Source organism: Protomyctophum parallelum (genome assembly GCF_964188405.1).
Source record: "Protomyctophum parallelum genome assembly, chromosome: 18".
Classification (NCBI taxonomy): domain Eukaryota; kingdom Metazoa; phylum Chordata; class Actinopteri; order Myctophiformes; family Myctophidae; genus Protomyctophum; species Protomyctophum parallelum.
The window spans coordinates 27500425-27520748 of NC_139716.1; the positions used below are offsets into that span (position 1 = coordinate 27500425).

The 20324-nt window shown below is 41.1% G+C and overlaps 1 protein-coding gene across 1 annotated transcript in view; it reads right to left on the reverse strand.

Moving 5' to 3' along the window:
• The window catches only part of LOC310876053 (uncharacterized protein), a gene marked incomplete at both ends in the record, with an annotated part of 24434 nt that extends 4598 nt beyond the window's left edge, over positions 1-19836 (reverse strand). Inside the window, 7 exons of the mRNA XM_083789500.1 lie at positions 14057-14148; positions 15198-15404; positions 16309-16336; positions 16608-16689; positions 16966-17247; positions 18771-18998; positions 19785-19836. Coding sequence (XP_083645626.1) covers positions 14057-14148; positions 15198-15404; positions 16309-16336; positions 16608-16689; positions 16966-17247; positions 18771-18998; positions 19785-19836 — 971 coding nt within the window. The remainder of the gene's footprint in view (positions 1-14056; positions 14149-15197; positions 15405-16308; positions 16337-16607; positions 16690-16965; positions 17248-18770; positions 18999-19784) is intronic.
• Between the last annotated feature and the right edge of the window lie 488 nt (positions 19837-20324).

Genomic DNA, 20324 nt, shown 5'->3' on the forward strand with positions numbered 1-20324 from the left:
CACACACTCCTCCTCCTCCCCCTTCTCTCCCGCAAGGCAAGCATGACAGTTCTTCTAATTCTCCCCCGATCGAGACTACATGAAAAATAACGGAAGAGTAACGGAATAACGCACCATGTAGTAACGGTAACAAGTTACTGAATTAAAAAAAAAAACGCGTTACAGCAACGGTTACTGCCGAAAGTAACGGCGTTACTGTAACGCGTTATTTACGTTACGTCCCAACACTGGCTATTACAAAACATACACCACTTTAACTTTAACTTTTGGTATGTATATTTTAATACAATAGTTTTGTACTTTTACTCAAGTAAATTTGGAAAACCGGACCTGTACTATTTCTACAATAGGATATTGATACTCTTATACCTAAGTAAAACATGTGAGCAGTTTCTTCCATCACTGAACAACTCCATGGTATCTCTCTATCTCTCTCTCTCTCTCTCTCTCTCTCTCTCTCTAGCTCTCTCTCTTTCACTCACACACACATACACACGCACACACACACATGCATGCACGCACGCATGCACGCACGCGCACACACACACACACACACACACACACACACTGTTTACTGGTTATAGTCGAGCCTCGGGGGACAATAAATTCAAACTGTGAAGGATAGCAGTTTGTTGAAGTCACAGTGTCACAAGGCTTTACGTAAGGGTGGAACGATATGGCTACGTCACAATACGATATCTGTGGTGATATTAGGCCCTCGATAATGATAGTATCACGATATTCACTATATTGCGATAAGAGATTTCATCAACGATATACAGTATCACGATATCTGTAACTGAAAATGAAAAAAAGGTTTTAATATCTGGAATTATTTATTTATTCATGTCTCAAACTGGCCAACAAGTACATGAATCTCTACTCCTCCAAACAATAAATCACTGACTGCAACTTTGCAACTAGTAGCCTACTAGTTCATTCATTCATTCATGTTTTATTTATTCTCGAAATTACACTCATTTTCAGTGTCAAAAAGTATACATGTGAATTACATAGGGTTACAAATAAAAGCTATAGACAAATTTCAAAACAATCTAAAAACAGTTACATATTGTGGGGATCTGTAATGCTCACCAAGGTTTTAAAACGACTCAGGGGTATACCAATGTGGTCAATGTTAATGTAGTTTGCAGGTAATTCCATGTATTAGGGCCACAGAAGCTAAAAGCAGATCTACCAAGTTCAGTCTTCAGAGTTAACTTTTGGTACCTTGAATTTGGGGAAATGACTTGATCTGGTGTGGTAGGGTTCAGAGTCCCATTTCAGAAATGATGAGATGTATTTAGGACAATCTCCAAGCATGGCTTAACGAACAGGCGCCAATGCAGTTGTCGTCTCTCTGTCAGGGAGGACCATCCAACCTTATTATATACTGTATATAAGATACAATGGTGAGTACCATAGCTATCACCCGTAATAAATCAAATCGCTGAGTGATAAACAGAGTCTAGGGACTCTAGTACTACTAACTAATCAATATATATCACGGTGTGACTTGGATGCGGGAGTGCAATGCAGGGAGCGAACACCGAAATACTGGAGCAGAGCTTTTAATTAACGTTCACACACAGAGATCCGAACAAGACACACATAAATACCATTAGTCCCTGATGGCATTATAGTTGATGACATTATCACGGCATCAACCATGGCGAAGGTGGGGGTATTTTATATATTTTTTTATTTATTATTTACAATTTGTTCGATCGATTTTTATGTCGTATTTAATTGTTATAATAATTACCATATTTTCTCTTTTATTTTTGTCAACGGTGGTTGGTGCTGGGGTTTGGGGGTAGGATTTTTTAAAATGAGGCAAGGGGCAAGCCACTGATTGTAGTTGGCAAATAATTTGAATTATGTGCATTTTCTTTGTATGCCTGTACCTGTGCCTTTCATCCAAAAATGAAATAAAAATGTATTAAAAAAAAGTATTGATACTTTTACTTAAGTAAATGTACTTTTTCCACCACGTACTGCCAATTACCTCTGACAGCTTCAACGCACTTGGGAAATTGACAGCTGTCAAATTGGCAATTGTCAGTGTGGGCTCCTGGCTAGGGCCGGGAGGTTAACAGGATGCTCCAGTGACTCTGGCTGCATGGTGAAGGTAGCGGTAGTCGGACCTTTCAAATCCCACACTCTGAGTTGACAGCTCAGAGAAAGGACATCTATAAGCAGCAGAGACTTCATTCCTAGTCTCGCTCCTCGTCCTCCCTCTAAAACCTTTTGCCTTGTACAGACTGTCACGGGTGAAATACAACCCGTGCCTAGACCAGTGGTTCTCAAATTGTGGGCCCGCCGGACCCCCAGGGGTATTATTCACTATTTGCTTTTGGAGGGGGGAGTCCACAGGTGACAGCGAGTGAAGTGACAGGTTAAGGTCTTTAAAGACCTGTTTAATACCTAAAAATTCACACCCGTGTGAACTGAGTGTTGCAATTCCCCCCCCACCTCTCACTATCCCTCGCTCTGTTTCTGGCTCCCCCCACTGGTACTAATAAGTCATATACTCGTGCTCATGACCACTGCAACATAGATACGCACGGACATTGCTGGTTGTAGGAGTGGTTGCACCACTCAAAAAGGAAAGAAAAAGACCATTACTGCATCAAAACATACTGCAACAAACTACAGTATACCACAAAAACTGAACAAACATTGGTAAAATTGTCAAATAATTTTGAATAAGGATGATTAAACACCTCAATTTCGCCTCTGTGTTTAAAGGAGAATTTCGGACTAGAAGGCTTTCTTACCTTTTTTTTGTTGTTACGTCCCCACCAAAGAGGTCCATGTGTTATTTTGTGCAAGAACCCATTATTGGCTATATTTCTCCTACCATAAGCCCTCAATGGGGCGTTGGGTTTTAGTGCTAATCCGCTTATTTCCATCTAAATAAGTAGTAAAGTGTGCCGCTTGGGATAATATTTACATTATGAAGAGAGGATATATTTTTTTTACTGTACTTGTACTTATTTACTTTAGTTTACACACCACTTCTGTGATGTCTACTAAATAATGTATCATGAAACAGAGAACAGCCAGCAGCACGCAATAAATGTATTTTATCGATACATTTTAGTACTTTTTCATCAGTCAGCATCGTTTAAATGATAGCTGTGTCACCGAGAGTCAGATGCTGAATATGATCTTAATATTTAAAAAGCTCACTGTGTGCAAATAAGAAGCCTGCTGTGCCAAGAGATCCCAATGCTGGCAGAGGACCCAAGCAATTAATTTCTGCATGGGGAGTGAGCATTAGCTCATGATATGTTAGGCTAGACAGGCCAAGAATGGTCCTACGGTGATAATTATGTACTCATTTGCGGTGACATGATTGCAGAGATCTGTTTTAATGTGTGATAGATACATTTATACCTGGATTAGTATGTAATGCAATACTACATTATTTTCAGTATTTTCACAATATTCATCTATGTAGGTTTAGCATCCTATAGAACATCCACTAACCACTAGAAAGCTATAGCATTCCTATTCTGGCGGGGGGAATCTACATTCTTAGCTTGTAGATCGGCTATTTCTGTCAAAGAGATTTGGTGTAGAGGGAAAAAGGAGTATCCAGTCTCCGGGGACTGGATATGGTTTGGACTGGTTTGACCCATTTTCTACAAAATGCCTTCTGTGGTTCTCAAACTGTTTTGTGCCAATAACCCCCCAAATGATATGTATTTGGCCGCGGACCCCATCTGAAAATGTCTTGTGGCAGGTGCCCACAGAAGAGAAGATTTCAGTTGAAAGAATTCTAAATGTTTCAAGATTAAAACAAATAATAATAATAATATTAATAATAATATATACATAATAGAAGATGCGATTTGCTAGAACCACTGTTCTAAATCCTAAGAGTTTTCTGAAAAACATATTTTGCTATAGCGAAAATCTAACACGACGCGGATGCTTTCCCAGTAGCTAAAGCCTGAAGCCACTACAGGTGTCGTTGTCTGGGCCAGCCAATGGCCAGCTGGGCCCAAACGGATCTAGAAAGATGGCGATTTACTAACAGGCTTCATCTTACGTCCATATCAGACCCGGAGAAAGCGTTGTCCATATGTTTTTTACAGTCTATGGTCTAGATGGGCGGGTGCCGATCGAGCACCTGCCCCCCCTCCTCTGCTCCCCTCCGCCGGTAGAAAACTGCGGAGAATATACTGGCATCACCAAATTTGAATTGGTTAGCGAAATACAAGGAAGTATGTGGGCTTCCTATGCCAATGGGTTTCCCCAGGCTTTCATTTTTGAGCCGAATGCGAAACGAAAAAAAACTGGCCTGCTTCATAGTAGCTTGGTTCACTGAGCAAATATATTTAGCATGTGGCCAGACATTTTGAAAGACAGACACAAGACACATGCACAGAAAGGCCACAGATAAAGAGTATCGATCGGGCCTTAGCCGCTTTCAGAGCCATGCCATGACGGATCACTATTAAAGCTTTAAATGGCTTCGCTCCTAATTACATTATGGATTTACTGACTCCTTGTGTGCACAGGTAGCTCAACACTCCTTCGAATCACAAGGTTCTGTGTTTGATCTTCTGCACTGGCAATTCAGTGTACGAATAGCACTAAGACACGCTGTAATTACTGTTCCAACTCAGCAAATCATCTCCCAGGGGCACATTGTAAAGGGGGTGGACACCTTCATTGCTCAGCTTATACCGACAATAAGCCACTCAACCTTAGTGTCTCCGCCAGGCCGGAGAACATGTTTTCCCCCCTGTCGGTCCGTCTGTGTGTCACTCTGTAAGCAGCTAATCGCTGGCACCTTTGCCGTGAAACTTTGCACGCGCACTCCGAGTAGGCCAAAGAAGAAACTCTGCCTCAAATGTTTCAAATTAACCTCATGGTGGCGCTATAATGGGGCCCTTCACATTTTGAATCGTATATAGCATAATTTATTTTTGAGGGGCACTAGCCCCTCCTATGCCCAGCTTTGTCTATTTGTGTATACCCCATAGCGATGATTTGATTGGCTGATCACCCCCACAAGACATGCAGTAAAGACCGTCAGGATCTATCGGGAATTGAACCCGCGGCACACTGCCAGACTGGATTACCAACCAAGGTGCCTGGACCATTGAGCCATGGCCCAGGAAAAAAAAATATATATTTTTTAACACATATTTTACTGTGCATTTCACTGCATGCGATTCTTGCGATTAAAACGAATCCTGCTGCATATTGTCGGAAAGTGCACTTCATTTAGCAGATGTGAAGGCTCATTTGAATCCTGATTCGCATCAAAGAACCAAAAAAACGGGGGTTTCACCTCGCTTCCAATCACACCTGACTTCGATTCACTGCAGCAATCGCATCAAATAAAGGAAATGAAGCAAACATTGTGGCGGAATGAGGAGTAAACACAGTTGGAGACAGAGAGGGCATATTTTATGCAGCGCAAAGATGTCCCGTTACCATGGATAGACGTGGTCGAATGAGGAGACTGAAGCCCTCATCGAATGAGGACGAGTACATTAAACAATTGCTTAAGGAAACATACATAAAACACTGCACTGCAGTGTACAGAATATTCTCTGAATATTCTGTCTGTCTGTACATACGTAAACATGGAGTGCTGTCACTGTGTGGGGACTTTCTTCATCTCGATAAACTTGTAAAGGTCGGATTTATTTTGCGCTGGCATGTTGGAGGAATCACATCGACTCACTGGCCTTGGAACGCCTCGGAATCCCCCAGGAGGACGTTACTAATGTTGCTCTGGAGAGGGAAGTTTGGAGCTCTCTGGTGGAGCTGTTGCCCCCGTGACCCAACTACGGATAAGCGGTTGAATATGGATGGATGGATGATTGTCCTTCTTGTTGCCATGCTGTGCTTTGGGCAGATTATATCCCCTTCTTGTGTATCATCATTGGAGCTGTGATCTCTAGTATGGAGGACCTTGGATGTCCAATGAGGTGTGGAGGGTTTCATTTGACATGCATAATTGACCTCATTTTATTAATTAATATAAATAATGGGTGGCATGGCCTTCATTAATTAAGGAATTAATGTGGAGACTGTGAGATACAGCTCACTCACTGTAATTAAATTGGTGACAGAAGAAGGTTATTGTCTCATTTGTCTGTTAAGGGGAGGACAGGGTTGGTTGTGCCTTTGGGTAAGATGATGGCATGTACGTATCAAGGAATAATAATAGTAAAAGAAAACTATGCAGTATGTATTACACCATGCAGTTGCAGTATGTACATAGTATAGTAACTATGTTTGTGTGGAGGAGAAGGTGCCATTGTGTATCCTTGATCCATGAACTCTCAACCCTGTTATATTTGTAACCCTGTAACATTTATTGTAATGTGCATTAATTGTAGTGTGCGTGTGTGCGCGCGTGCGTGCTTGCGTCGCAGGAGAAGAAAATGCAAAGACATTATATTTGTGGTGCACTGCCTCTTTTAGATTTTACATTGGCACAACTAGTAATGGGTGTCATTATAGAGGTCAACATTGGGTTTGTGCGGGTGAATCCAAAGCAATGAGGCATTTCAAAGAGAGTGAAGTCCACAGTCGACCGGGCATTTCTATATGTAACGAAGTGCATCACAAAAACTGCAGAGAGGAGGGCGATGATGCTACTGTGTGCCTGAGAGGTTGTCAGAGGTCCCAGACTGAAACATTGTCTGATAAGCATCAAGGCAGCTGTCTAGTGTCTATATACACCTCCAGGCTCTCTCTCTCTCCCTTATTATTATTATATTATATATATATTTGCAACAACTGTGGCTTATGAACTGTGGCTTATGCGACATAACGCGCCACATCACATTATACAGTCAAGTGGCATAGTATGATGATTAGCTGACAACTCCAGCTGCCGTATGAAAGCCTGGCTATGGCATACAGATAGAAGTGAGAAGCCAGGTTACAGTATGCATTACAGGTGAAATTCAGTGCACATTATGAACATAATTTATTATTCATGATGAGGTAATATGTCGTCGCTGTCGTCCATTTCTTTTATTTGTTTAACTTTTTTGTAAATTAATGCACTATATGCTTCGTCCCAGTGTCACACAATAGTAGCTATTTCAGACCAAAACATTTTGAAAGTGAAAGTGACTGCGGTTAAGTCTGTCTGTGAGTTGTTTAGATATTGAACCAATGAAAAGCATTAACAAGAACTTGTGACTAAATACTAATTACAAGGTTTCCTCCCAGAACAACCATGTGTGGGTCGCCATGCAACTACGAATGGTTGCAAGGAGTTGCATGGTGACCCTTTGGTGTGGTTTGGGCCACTGAATTCCATTTGTTGAATCACTTGGGACAACTTGACAATGGCCATGTGGTTAGAGTGTCCACCCTGAAACTGGGAGGTCGGTAAAAATGCCTCCCTGCTTGGCACTCAGCATCAAAGGGTTGGATTGGGGGGTCAAATCAACTAATCAATGATTCCCGAGCGCGGCACGGCTGCAGCTCACCGCTCTTTGGCTGCGGCTCACCACTCCAAGAGATATGGGTCAAATGTGGAGTACAAATTTCACTGCGGTAACGTGTGTGACAAATCGTATGATGACAGACAAACAGTCTCGACCCTTTGGTGTGGTTAGGGCTTTAGACATCCTTAATACTCTCAACTTTATTTCTGTTTAAAGTATGAGGAGTTTATACCATGCTAATTAGAATCAGCTGCCACGCACTTTCTATCGAGATTCATCAATACGAGAATATGTGGTTTATTTAAGGACACATAATGAATATGACCACTTTTTAACAAGAAACGTTGGAAGATATCGATAAATGAGGAGGCCAATGATGACTCCCTGAAGGCAACAGATTCAATTCATCACTTTTTTTTTTTACACCAAATAATAATTAACTAGAAAAAGTGCCCTTCTGGGCACAGGTCTCCACCAGGATAGGAATGTAGGACATTGCAGCTTGCCTTCATCTGGTGGTTGGATAAAAGGGCAACAAAAGTAAATTATCCACAGATCCGTGCAGTTAGAGGTAAAAACACTTTTTGGCCAGTTATAGCGCCACCTTGAGGCTGAGTTGAAATTGTTCATGTGGTATTTCGTCCTCGGCCTAGTGGGAATGTGCGTGCACAATTTCACGGAAATCACGCGATGTGTTCATGATTTGCAGCATTTTGTTTGAAACTGAGCACTCCTGTGAACTTTGGAAGCCAATCTTAACCAATCAGGATGGAGTCTGAGAAATCTGAAAGACCGGTTTTGTTGAATGGCTCTAGAGAGACTGTGTACCAATTTGCGCGATGTTTGGACAAAATCTGTAGGTGTACTGTGCAAAAACTTGTTTTGCACAAAGCGGCCTCCTGGTGGCGCTATAACAGGCCGTTCTGGAAAGTTTGGGGCAGAGGTTCATCGTTGGCATCCAGGGAGTGTGTGTGCAAAATTTGGCATCGACCGGGTTAACGGTGGCCGAGATTAGCTGCTCACGGACACACACACGGACGGACACACGGACGGACGGACGGAGTGCAAAACATACTCTCCCCCCATGCCTTCGGCCTGGTGGAGACAATAATCGGTCAATTCATCACTTGATAGAACAAATATCCAGGAGACGCCAAAATGCTTGCAGCATACATGTATTGCTTTCTAATTCACTTTGATCATCTTTTGATCTTTTGACAAGTCTATAGTCAGGCTGTTAATCTCTTGATCTTTTGACAAGGCTATACTCAGGGCTGTTAATATCTTGGCAGTCTATCTTTTAGGTCAATGAAAGATATAGAAACTAGAAAAAGTGCCCTTCTGGGCACAGGTCTCCACCAGGATAGGAATGTAGGACATTGCAGCTTGCCTTCATCTGGTGGTTGGATAAAAGGGCAACAAAAGTAAATAAAAACACTTTTCGGCCAGTTATAGCGCCACCTTGAGGCTGAGTTGAAATTGTTCATGTGGCATTTCGTCCTCGGCCTAGTGGGAATGTGGGTGCACAATTTCACGGAAATCACGCGATGTGTTCATGATTTGCAGCATTTTGTTTGAAACTGAGCACTCCTGTGAACTTTGGAAGCCAATCTTAACCAATCAGGATGGAGTCTGAGAAATCTGAAAGACCGGTTTTGTTGAATGGCTCTAGAGAGACTGTGTATCAATTTGCGTGATGTTTGGACAAAATCTGTAGGTGTACTGTGCAAAAACTTGTTTTGCACAAAGCGGCCTCCTGGTGGCGCTATAACAGGCCGTTCTGGAAAGTTTGGGGCAGAGGTTCATCGTTAGCATCCAGGGAGTGTGTGTGCAAAATTTGGCATCGACCGGGTTAACGGTGGCCGAGATTAGCTGCTCACGGACACACACACGGACGGACACACGGACGGACACACGGACGGACGGAGTGCAAAACATACTCTCCCCCCATGCCTTCGGCCTGGTGGAGACAATAATCGGTCAATTCATCACTTGATAGAACAAATATCCAGGAGACGCCAAAATGCTTGCAGCATACATGTATTGCTTTCTAATTCACTTTGATAATCTTTTGATCTTTTGACAAGTCTATAGTCAGGCTGTTAATCTCTTGATCTTTTGACAAGTCTATAGTCAGGCTGTTAATCTCTTGATCTTTTGACAAGTCTATAGTCAGGCTGTTAATCTTTTGATCTTTTGACAAGGCTATACTCAGGGCTGTTAATATCTTGGCAGTCTATCTTTTAGGTCAATGAAAGATATAGAAACTAGAAAAAGTGCCCTTCTGGGCACAGGTCTCCACCAGGATAGGAATGTAGGACATTGCAGCTTGCCTTCATCTGGTGGTTGGATAAAAGGGCAACAAAAGTAAATAAAAACACTTCGGCCAGTTATAGCGCCACCTTGAGGCTGAGTTGAAATTGTTCATGTGGCATTTCGTCCTCGGCCTAGTGGGAATGTGGGTGCACAATTTCACGGAAATCACGCGATGTGTTCATGATTTGCAGCATTTTGTTTGAAACTGAGCACTCCTGTGAACTTTGGAAGCCAATCTTAACCAATCAGGATGGAGTCTGAGAAATCTGAAAGATCGGTTTCGTTGAATGGCTCTAGAGAGACTGTGTACCAATTTGCGTGATGTTTGGACAAAATCTGTAGGTGTACTGTGCAAAAACTTGTTTTGCACAAAGCGGCCTCCTGGTGGCGCTATAACAGGCCGTTCTGGAAAGTTTGGGGTTCGTTGGCATCCAGGGAGTGTGTGTGCAAAATTTGGCATCGACCGGGTTAACGGTGGCCGAGATTAGCTGCTCACGGACACACACACACACACACACACACACACACACACACACATGGACGGACGGACACACGGACGGACGGACGGAGTGCTGTAATGTGCATGCTGCATTATACAATATACACTATGGTAGACCTAAGTAATTAGCTGTAATAGTATATTGACATACTTGACATACCTTTCAATAAAGTTAGGAGGGTAAAATAAGTATACCGTGCTAAAGTTCCTGTTGCTTTCAAGCAATAACAGTGAATCTGGCTATTTTTCCACTCATCAAAATATGTAATGTTTTTATTAATGTCCTAGGGGAGAGGTCTCCAATGGCAAGCCAGCATTCAGAGAAAGTTTTGGAAGGCTTGGAGAGCTCCGATCCCTGACAAAGAGAGGTGAGTAAACAAATCATGAATGGAATATATTGTATAGAATATTCTAATTATGTAAAGAAGCAATAATGTTGCCTCTACAATGTGCTCGTCCAGTTCACGTTGGCATGTAATGGCTAGATGACTACTGTAGAACATGTACGGTAATTATTTTATTGCTTTGGCACAGGGGATTAGGGATACACCATTTATATTTTTGCATGAGCAAGGCCTAGAGCTGAAACATCTGTGCTTATTCTTCCCATGTGGCAACTGACCAAGCATCAAAAAATAGTATTTTCTTTTGAGTGTCTTTAAGCACAAATGATCCCCCTTTCCAGTAGGCAGCCATTATCTTTAATAATCACTTAATAAGGCAGTAAAGTAAACCATTTCCTATTACCTATAGTGTCAGTATTATTTGACTTTACAGAGTAGGCCTATACTTTACAATAATGTATTGGTGGTGTGCTGCAGTTAGTCAACAGAAATCCATTTTTTGTGTGATTCTCAGGTACCCCTGTGATGGCGTTAACAGCATCAGCAGATCTTGAGTCCCAGGACCGTGTTCTCAAAATATTGAACATGGAAGAAACAACTCAAGTGACGTAACCCAGCCGAGACGTAACATAAGGCTTGGACTGAATAGAGTTCCAGCAAGCAGCCTTAAGTGTTTGAGCCTGGACATTTGTGTTGAACATAATACTATTCAAAATGCGAACGTGATTCTGAAATTTGTGCTGATTCCTAATTATGAGGCATTACAGGAAGCTGTTCCCAAGCCAGCAAAATGCAGACAGAAGCAAATGACAGAGGCATGATGCTGGAGGAAGTATGTCAAATTTAGTTCCAGCCACAGCTCAACGGTTCACTGACATAGCTGCATGCACCAGGTTCAGCACAGAATTAATCCAGGCAGTAGTAGAACAGTGCGAATACATATTTGCCCTACAGTAGATTACATTGTGGAAATCACAATCACAACATGCAGTACAGATACCGGTACTCCATGTCATCAGTGAAGTTTTTCATGACATAGGCAGAGTTGAGCCCAGCTTCGCGGAGGAAAGTTTCTCAGATGGAGCCAGATCTCGATTTCATGGGTTATTTTGAAGATGATGAAACATTTAAAACAAATAGCAGCATTGATTGATTTGATTGATTGAATCATGTTTTCTGGATATTCTATATCTCGTGTACAATGTTTCATTATAATTTATATAGGTAGAGGCCTCGTATAAGCCCCTTGGGCTTTTTTGCCTCAGCCTAGCACTTTACCCTTCTTATATTTATATGTTCACTGTGTTGTTTTTCTTATACTGTGCTGAATAAATAAATACAAATAAATATAAATACCAATTGAATTTCACAGTATGCAGAATGGGTACATTTCAAACAAAAGCACAAGTCAATACAAAATCTGTTAATTTGTGGATTAAGCAGGTCCCCCTCTTTTTAGTGGCATAGGAGAAGAACCTAGATCACAGTCTACTCTACTGTGTATCATTTAGTAGAGCCAGAACTCTGATTGATTCAAAGCTGGAAATCTCTTTCAGAGCTGGAAATTCTGCTAGCTTGTCTGAAAGACTTTTTTTTTCTCCTTTCTTCTTTATATTAGGCCTACTGTAAATGTTAACACATTCACTGCTTGTACATAAGTGCTGAATAAAAGCTTGATTCTTGATGACAAATACTGTACCACTGTTTTGAATACTGACATTGATTTCTGGCACCGTTGGCACCGTTGGAGGTGTGACAAAGCAAGCAGGAAGACCATCCTTCTGTATTAAATAATAACTGGTGTTTTAATTCCAAATATGCAAACATAACCTGCTTTAATTACATCAGTCGATATTACAAGCTTATGCCTAAAACAGAATAATTAAGCATCAATTACAAAAAGTTAAAATACGGAGATAAGAGGTCTCTGCCTGACAGTAGTCTCGCGTTGCCAGACGCATGCCTCTTGCAATTTTCAAATGCTTCCAGTATTCTATTATAAAAATGGAGATATGTTTTGCCAAAGGGACTTTTGTTCTGGCAGATTGTATTTGTCAAGCTTGGGAAAGAAGACAGAGTACTCATAATGAATTATGTAATGTAAACATGCTGTAAATGCATGAATTATGTAATGTAAACATGCTGTAAATGCAAATGGTGTGCAGGACACGGAAATAAATAAACAATCAAAATCATCAATCAATCAATATTCAGAGATTGTGGAATAGATGTCTGGCTACGCGAGTCTAGCCTGATGGTAACCAATATGCAATGTGGCCCTCTGGAACGTGTGTTGAAATGCAGTGGCGCTCTCCATCATCAAAGTTCCCCACCCCTGGTATATATACAAAGCATATATATTTTGTTACAATTAGAAAAAAAATTATGTAAGCTAAATATATTTCTACGTACCAGCACTGAAGTAGAAATTGCTATTTACACTCGACCTGTGTTTTCTCAAATCTTGTCATGTCAAGAACCCCCTAATTGTATCTGAAAATGCGCAGTGAACGCAGCGAATCAGGCTGGAACCCAGGCTACCTAATTACTACCCCCCAAATCAGCCACACGGTGGCGCTATAACAGGCCGATTCTTGTTTTTAGCTATAACTGCATCAATCTGTATACAACTTATGTATCATGGAAAAACATTGTCCCTGCATCCCTCCAACGACGAACCTCTGCCCCAAATATTCCTCAACGGCCTGTTATAGCGCCACCATGAGGCCACAACCTGACCTGCCCTGGTGGAGACCTGTGCCGATTGGCACTTTATCTAGTCTAATCGAAGTTTCACATTGGAATAGATTGCAGAGACGTCTTCCTTCACAGTGGAATAGATCACATCGTCACAGTCACCAGACCTGAGAAGAATGATACACGTCCATTCGTTCATATACTAGTGCAGAGAATAACTACACAATAGCTCTTCAGCAGCACAGCTAGGAAACTCACTTCTGTAAAGCACAACGTACTGTGTCTATGATGTCTTATTTTAAAATATATCTAGTTAAAATATTGGACAGCATCTGGATGTGTCTATCAGCATGTCACTGTTTCCAATGCATAGTTGAACTGTTACAATTTACAATTAAATAAATGCGTGTTCTCATACCACGCATTTAAAAGGCTTCTAAATCCTAAAGGTTTTCAGAAAAACCTGTTTTTTGTTTGTTTCTATGTCAGTTGTTCTCAAACATTTTCATGTCAAGGACCCCCAAAAATATATTGTAATTGGCCGCCCGACCCCCATCTGAAAATATGTTGTTCCAAGGACCCACCCAGAAGCAAAGATTTGAGTTAAAAGTGTTTGCTGTGAAAGAATATATATTCAGAGATTTGCGACCCCTTTTTCACGATTTCCCCCCAAAAAATTGCAGATCTACAAGCTAGAGTATAACATAATGCTTAAAAGTATAACATAATGCTTAAAACACCGTTCTGAATGTGTTTTAACTTACATTGTGTGTTGCGGGTCTGCGTTGTTCTGATCAGCATGAGTCAACGGCAACGCTTTGAACGTCACGGAAGAATAGTGAACATCCTGCTCTTGCTGAGCAATGCAACAGAAAAGGAAGAGACAGTCATCAGTAACGGAATGGAATGCTGAAACTCAGAAATCTTATCAGATCATTAGCTATGTTCTGGTTAATATGTTTTCTCTCCAATGCAGTACAATTACACTATCAGCCTTGTCAACATATTATATTGAATAACTAATAGGTGATATAGTTGATACAATATAACTGAATGAAGAAGAAAGTGGAATATATGTCTGCACACAATATAGTTCTGCTCCCCGTCTTTTTTCGGCAAAACGTTGTTGTATTTAGGTTGAAATAAAAAAGAATGGGAGCAGAACTATATATCGTGTGCGGACATTCCACTTTTTTCTTCAGTAATTTTTTGGGTCCAGCACCGTATTCTGAAACTGGGATGTGCGTATTGTTTTTCTTCTTTACATATGCAATATAACTATCATCTTTGAGAAGATCGAGATAACAAGAAAAGATAAGTATAGTCTGCGGGACTGCTATGAGTCAGACGAGTGTAGTGTATATCGTAAAATGTAGAAAGGAGAAGGGATCTCGTTTCTGCATGAACGACACTTGTTTTCACACAGACATGGTGATTCAACTGTGTTCTGGAGGGTCTCTTGGGTAAAGGATTCAAATTTAAATCAAAGACCATAATGGGCCCCATTTACTGGTGACAGCTATGGTAGCCATCACTGTACACTCTATGGGAACGCAGGCGTGTCCTCTCTGTCCGAGAGGCGGGACAAGCACTGGTATAATGTTCATTCTCAAAGCCATCTCAGGAATGGTCCCCTCTTGCCAGGGACGGCTCCAGGGACGAGGCAAGGGGGGGGGGGAGGGGGGGGGTTTACTGGGACGCCGGAAGAGTGGATGGTATACACTACGTCACGCTGCCACTCAAGTGACTATACTGGCCAATCGCAGCGCATCTTTTCCCGGGACTTATCAGACCCGAACAAACACTCATGCTTTCACGGGGCTTCGCAAGGAATCTGGGGGATTTTTTGCCCTCCCTTTTAGCCGAAAGGGGCGTCTACCTTTATATGTCTATGACAGTACCTACCTGTCCGCTGTTGATCTGAGTGGATGGACACTGATAGGAGGAGTCTTGATGCACCTGTGAGATCGGAGGGTCTGAGGCCCTCCCACTGACCCCAGGGACAGAGGCCATGCCCCTCCCACTGACCCCAGGGACAGAGGCCAAGCCCCCCCCACTGACCCCAGGGACAGAGGCCAGGCCCCTCCCACTGACCCCAGAGACGGATGCAGGCTGGAGTGGGACACAATAGAAAGTCACACATCAGAAGGTTGCAGTGATATAGGCCTAGCTGTATATTATATATTGCAGTGATATAGGCCTAGCTGTATATTATATATTGATATAGGCCTAGCTGTATATTATATATTGCAGTGATATAGGCCTAGCTGTATATTATATATTGATATAGGCCTAGCTGTATATTATATATTGATATAGGCCTAGCTGTATATTATATATTGCAGTGATATAGGCCTAGCTGTATATTGTATATTGCAGTGATATAGGCCTAGCTGTATATTATATATTGATATAGGCCTAGCTGTAAATTATATATTGATATAGGCCTAGCTGTATATTATATATTGCAGTGATATAGGCCTAGCTGTATATTATATATTGATATAGGCCTAGCTGTATATTATATATTGATATAGGCCTAGCTGTATATTATATATTGCAGTGATATAGGCCTAGCTGTATATTGTATATTGCAGTGATATAGGCCTAGCTGTATATTATATATTGATATAGGCCTAGCTGTAAATTATATATTGATATAGGCCTAGCTGTATATTATATATTGCAGTGATATAGGCCTAGCTGTATATTATATATTGCAGTGATATAGGCCTAGCTGTATATTATATATTGCAGTGATATAGGCCTAGCTGTATATTATATATTGCAGTGATATAGGCCTAGCTGTATATTATATATTGCAGTGATATAGGCCTAGCTGTATATATTGCAGTTATATAGGTCTAGCTGTATATTATATATTGCAGTGATATAGGCCTAGCTGTATATTATATATTGCGATAATATTGAAAATGCAGATTTGCTTTCCCGCTAAAGCATTGTTGGCAAGTTTCCATTTTTTATCAATCAAAGCAAAACCCAAGCGAATAAATACCTCCTGGTCTGCGTTTGCCGTTTTCCTCCTGTCAAATCAAACAAAGTAGTTAATTTATTATTTACATAATTTAGCGATTATGTTCATTTTAGTTTAGTCTTACATGGAATCTGCTGTGAAAAGATATACTTTACATAATTTATGAAAAGTTCATATTATAAAAGTGGGTGTAACATTTAACACACACACACACACGCACACGCACACACACACACACACACACACACACACACACACACACACACACACACACACACACACACACACACACACACACACACACACACACACACACTCACCTGACCCAGAAAACAATGGGGATAACCAAAATCAGCACAAACAGTGAAGCTGCAACTCCAGATATGAGAGCAACATTGTTGGCTTTACAGAGAAACACAATGAAAATGAGGAGAGAAGTTAGAATGTGCATTTCTGTTGTTTTCTGATTGTGGCTGTGTGGTGTCTAATATGAAGTACAATAATTATTTCCTTTGGACAACACTGGACACAAAGGTAATACAATGCGGTTGTTCATCCCAATTTTTAGTCTAGAAAAAACCTGACATGCACTCATCTAATACACTTTAGTAGATGTAGTTGTCAGGTTACACCGACTGTAAAGTACATGTTCAACTGCAACGTCCTCTGTCTACTCACTTGTGACCACGCGCAGCAGCACCTCAGTAGAGCCGTTTCCTCCTCCCAGTGAGTTCCTGGTGTGACAGACGTACAGTCCAGCGTGGGAGGACTGCAGAGAGGCCAGAAACAACACCTGTCCTGACCCTACCTGGACCAACAGGGAGCTGGAACCAGTGCTCTTGTACCAGGTGTAGTCGTCTACTGGTGGGTTGGCGTCACAGCTGCAGGTCAGAGTCACTGTGCTGCCCTCAACCACTTCTCCTGGTGGATTCACTGACACTGAAGTGTTTTCTGGAGGGTCTGTGGAGGAATATTAAGCTCTGTTTACACATATATAGGTTACAACATTTTATGTTCTCTGTATGAACAATGACATTAATTAATGCTTTTGAATCAAGCAAATAATGCCATATAATTTTGATCTTAAAGGACAACTTTAGTTTTTTTCAACCAAGGTTCATGGTTGTTATTAGAGAAACTAAAAGGTGAGTGTTAATTTTCTTTCATTTGCTGCTTTCTTTCGTTTTGGGGATTTTAGCAGTTTTTGACAGGGGGGCGGGGGCATTCGAGCATGGGGCAAAATATGTATTTTTTTACAAAATATTATGGCGATTTATTATTTTATTATTTACTATAGTCCTAATATACCCCAGGAAATTACATCTGGCCACAGAAGATCACAGGATCTACTGAATGTGATCTACCTACTGGGGGAAGGCTTATACTACATGTGTGTGTATAGGCTCAATATGTCAGTTTGTCACATTCAATAGATCCTGTTATCTAATGTGGTCGGATGTAATTTCTTGGGGTTTATTAGGACTATAGTAAATAATAAATAAATAAATCACCATAATATTTTGTAAAAAAATACATACTTAGCCCCATGCTCGAATGCCCCCGCCCCCCTGTCAAAAACTGCTAAAATACCCAAAACAAAAGAAAGCAGCAAATGAAAGAAAATTAACACTCACCTTTTAGTTTCTCTAATAACAACCTAAAACATGAACCTTGGTTGAAAAAAACTAAAGTTGTCCTTTAATGAAATGGAAACCTCACAGTGAACATTCAGAGTGACTCCAGGTGAAGTCGCTGTAGCCTGACAGGAGTATGTTCCACTGTCACTGGGTTGGATGTTAGAGATGGTAAACATCTTATTCCGTGCTACTACAGTGTTGTTGTTTTTGAGAAGGATGTAACTCTGGATGGCTGGATTTGATCCACTGCTGCTGCAGCTCAAAGTGACTGAGCTTCCTTTGACAACATCTCCTTGTGGACTTACTGACAAAACCACATTCTGGGGACCATCTGTTGGAGAAATAATATAATAGAGAGGATAATCAGATCCATTTCAAACTAACCCCAGTGTAATTAAAATACTGAAATAATGAAAAGCGATCAAATTCGTGAGTTTGTATCGCACGCACCAGCGACTATTTTCCACGTTTTGTCAAGAAACAGGGGATACTTTGCAACTAGAATGTTTAGGTCAAATCAGCCCCAAATTTCTCATTTGATATCTAAGCCTTGAACACATTTAGGTGTCAATATTTCGTTAAAGTTGTAATACCAACTACTGGCAACATGAAACAAAGTCATAGCAAGAATGGCCTGTAAGTTGTACTTTTACAAACTATGTTTGGAATCATGTTGCTGTGAAGAAACAGCATAGTGGATACTATGCATCCTGTCGTGGATAACGAATGAGGGGACACTGCTCGCAGCTTTCATTGAATATGATTCTTCTTTGAATGTGCTGTTGTATTAATTAATTGAATTTATTAAAGACATAATGGAACAGAGAGAAACAGATTCAAACTCACACTGCACATCCAACCTCACAGCGGCAGACTTCCATGTCTCTAGTCCTTTAACAGCACACTGGTAACTCCCAGCATCATGGATTTTGGCAGGGAATTTTGTGTTGGGTATTTTTCGTCCATCTTTAAACCAGACAATTGTGGGACGTGGTTCACAAGATATTAAACAGTAGAGTATCACCTCTGCCCCCTCTGACACAGTGTTCCCAGTCTGCAGCTGTGCAGTCAGTCCTGATCAGAAGAATAAAAACAAGATGGACATCAGTTGGTGAGATTGTCAGGAAAGATTTTAATTTGATTTCATGAAAGATTAAAACGGTACTGTTATTTACCGGATCGAGATAGTGTGTAGGTACTGGACTGGTACGAACTATATGTTGTCCAAAATCGGAATTCATAACGTCCCATATCTCTGTCTAGTATGTTATTGATCCTCAGGGTGCAATCATGGCTGTAATCACCAATGTATTGAAAACGACCTTGATGAGGTTCAGAGCCACGGAGAAGTTCATTTCCGTTCTTGTACCAGATTGTTCCAGTGACAGAATGATGATCTGGGTAGTCATATGAACATCCAATATTTACTGACGATCCTCTGAGGACACATGGAGGTGGACTGGTGAAGGTCACAGCTCTCCACTGAACACTACAGACACCTGTACAAGACAAAAAAAGAAACCCTGGTAAATATTCTGATTGTTCTTTTTTGAGTGGTGCAACCACTCCAAGGAACAGGAACATGTCCTAGCCTATGTGACTATGTGAATGACTACAGTATGTCCCAATGTTTAGAGTACCAGTAGGGGCAAAAGTGGCGCTGTTGTGCCAGAAACAGAGAGAGAGAGAGATAGTGTTGCATTGTTGCCTGCTAATTACAGAAAGAGGGGGGTGGGGGGGAGTTGCACCACTCAGTTCACACGGGTGTGATTTCTTCATCATATCAGGTAATATTTAACTCAATATTTCATACATTTATCTGTACGTATATGTGTTGAAACCATTTCAAACTATCCTCACCAGGTACCAAGAGCAGAATGTCCAGCATCACACTGATTGTCTTTAGAAACATCGTGGTATCTTGAGGTGAAAACTGACCCACAGCATCAAACTGCAATGAAAACAACCAACTAGTAATGTTACTGTTAAATTACTGTACTCTCTGTTCTGTAATACGATATAAGATATAAATAATACATATTTTACCAATTCTCACCAATGCTAGTTAAAAGGTACAGTAAATGTCAAATAGCCAAGCAATATAGCATTTACTATAACGTGTTATAAATAAATAAGAAACTAGAAAAAGTGCCCTTCTGGGCACAGGTCTCCACCAGGATGAGCAAATGTGAAAAGTTCCAGGCAAAGGTTTTTCCTTGGCCTCTAGGGAGTTGGCATACAAAGTTATCCACAGATCCGTGCAGTTAGAGGTAAAAACACTTTTTGGCCAGTTATAGCGCCACCTTGAGGCTGAGTTGAAATTGTTCATGTGGCATTTCGTCCTCCGCCTAGTGGGAATGTGGGTGCACAATTTCACGGAAATCACGCGATGTGTTCATG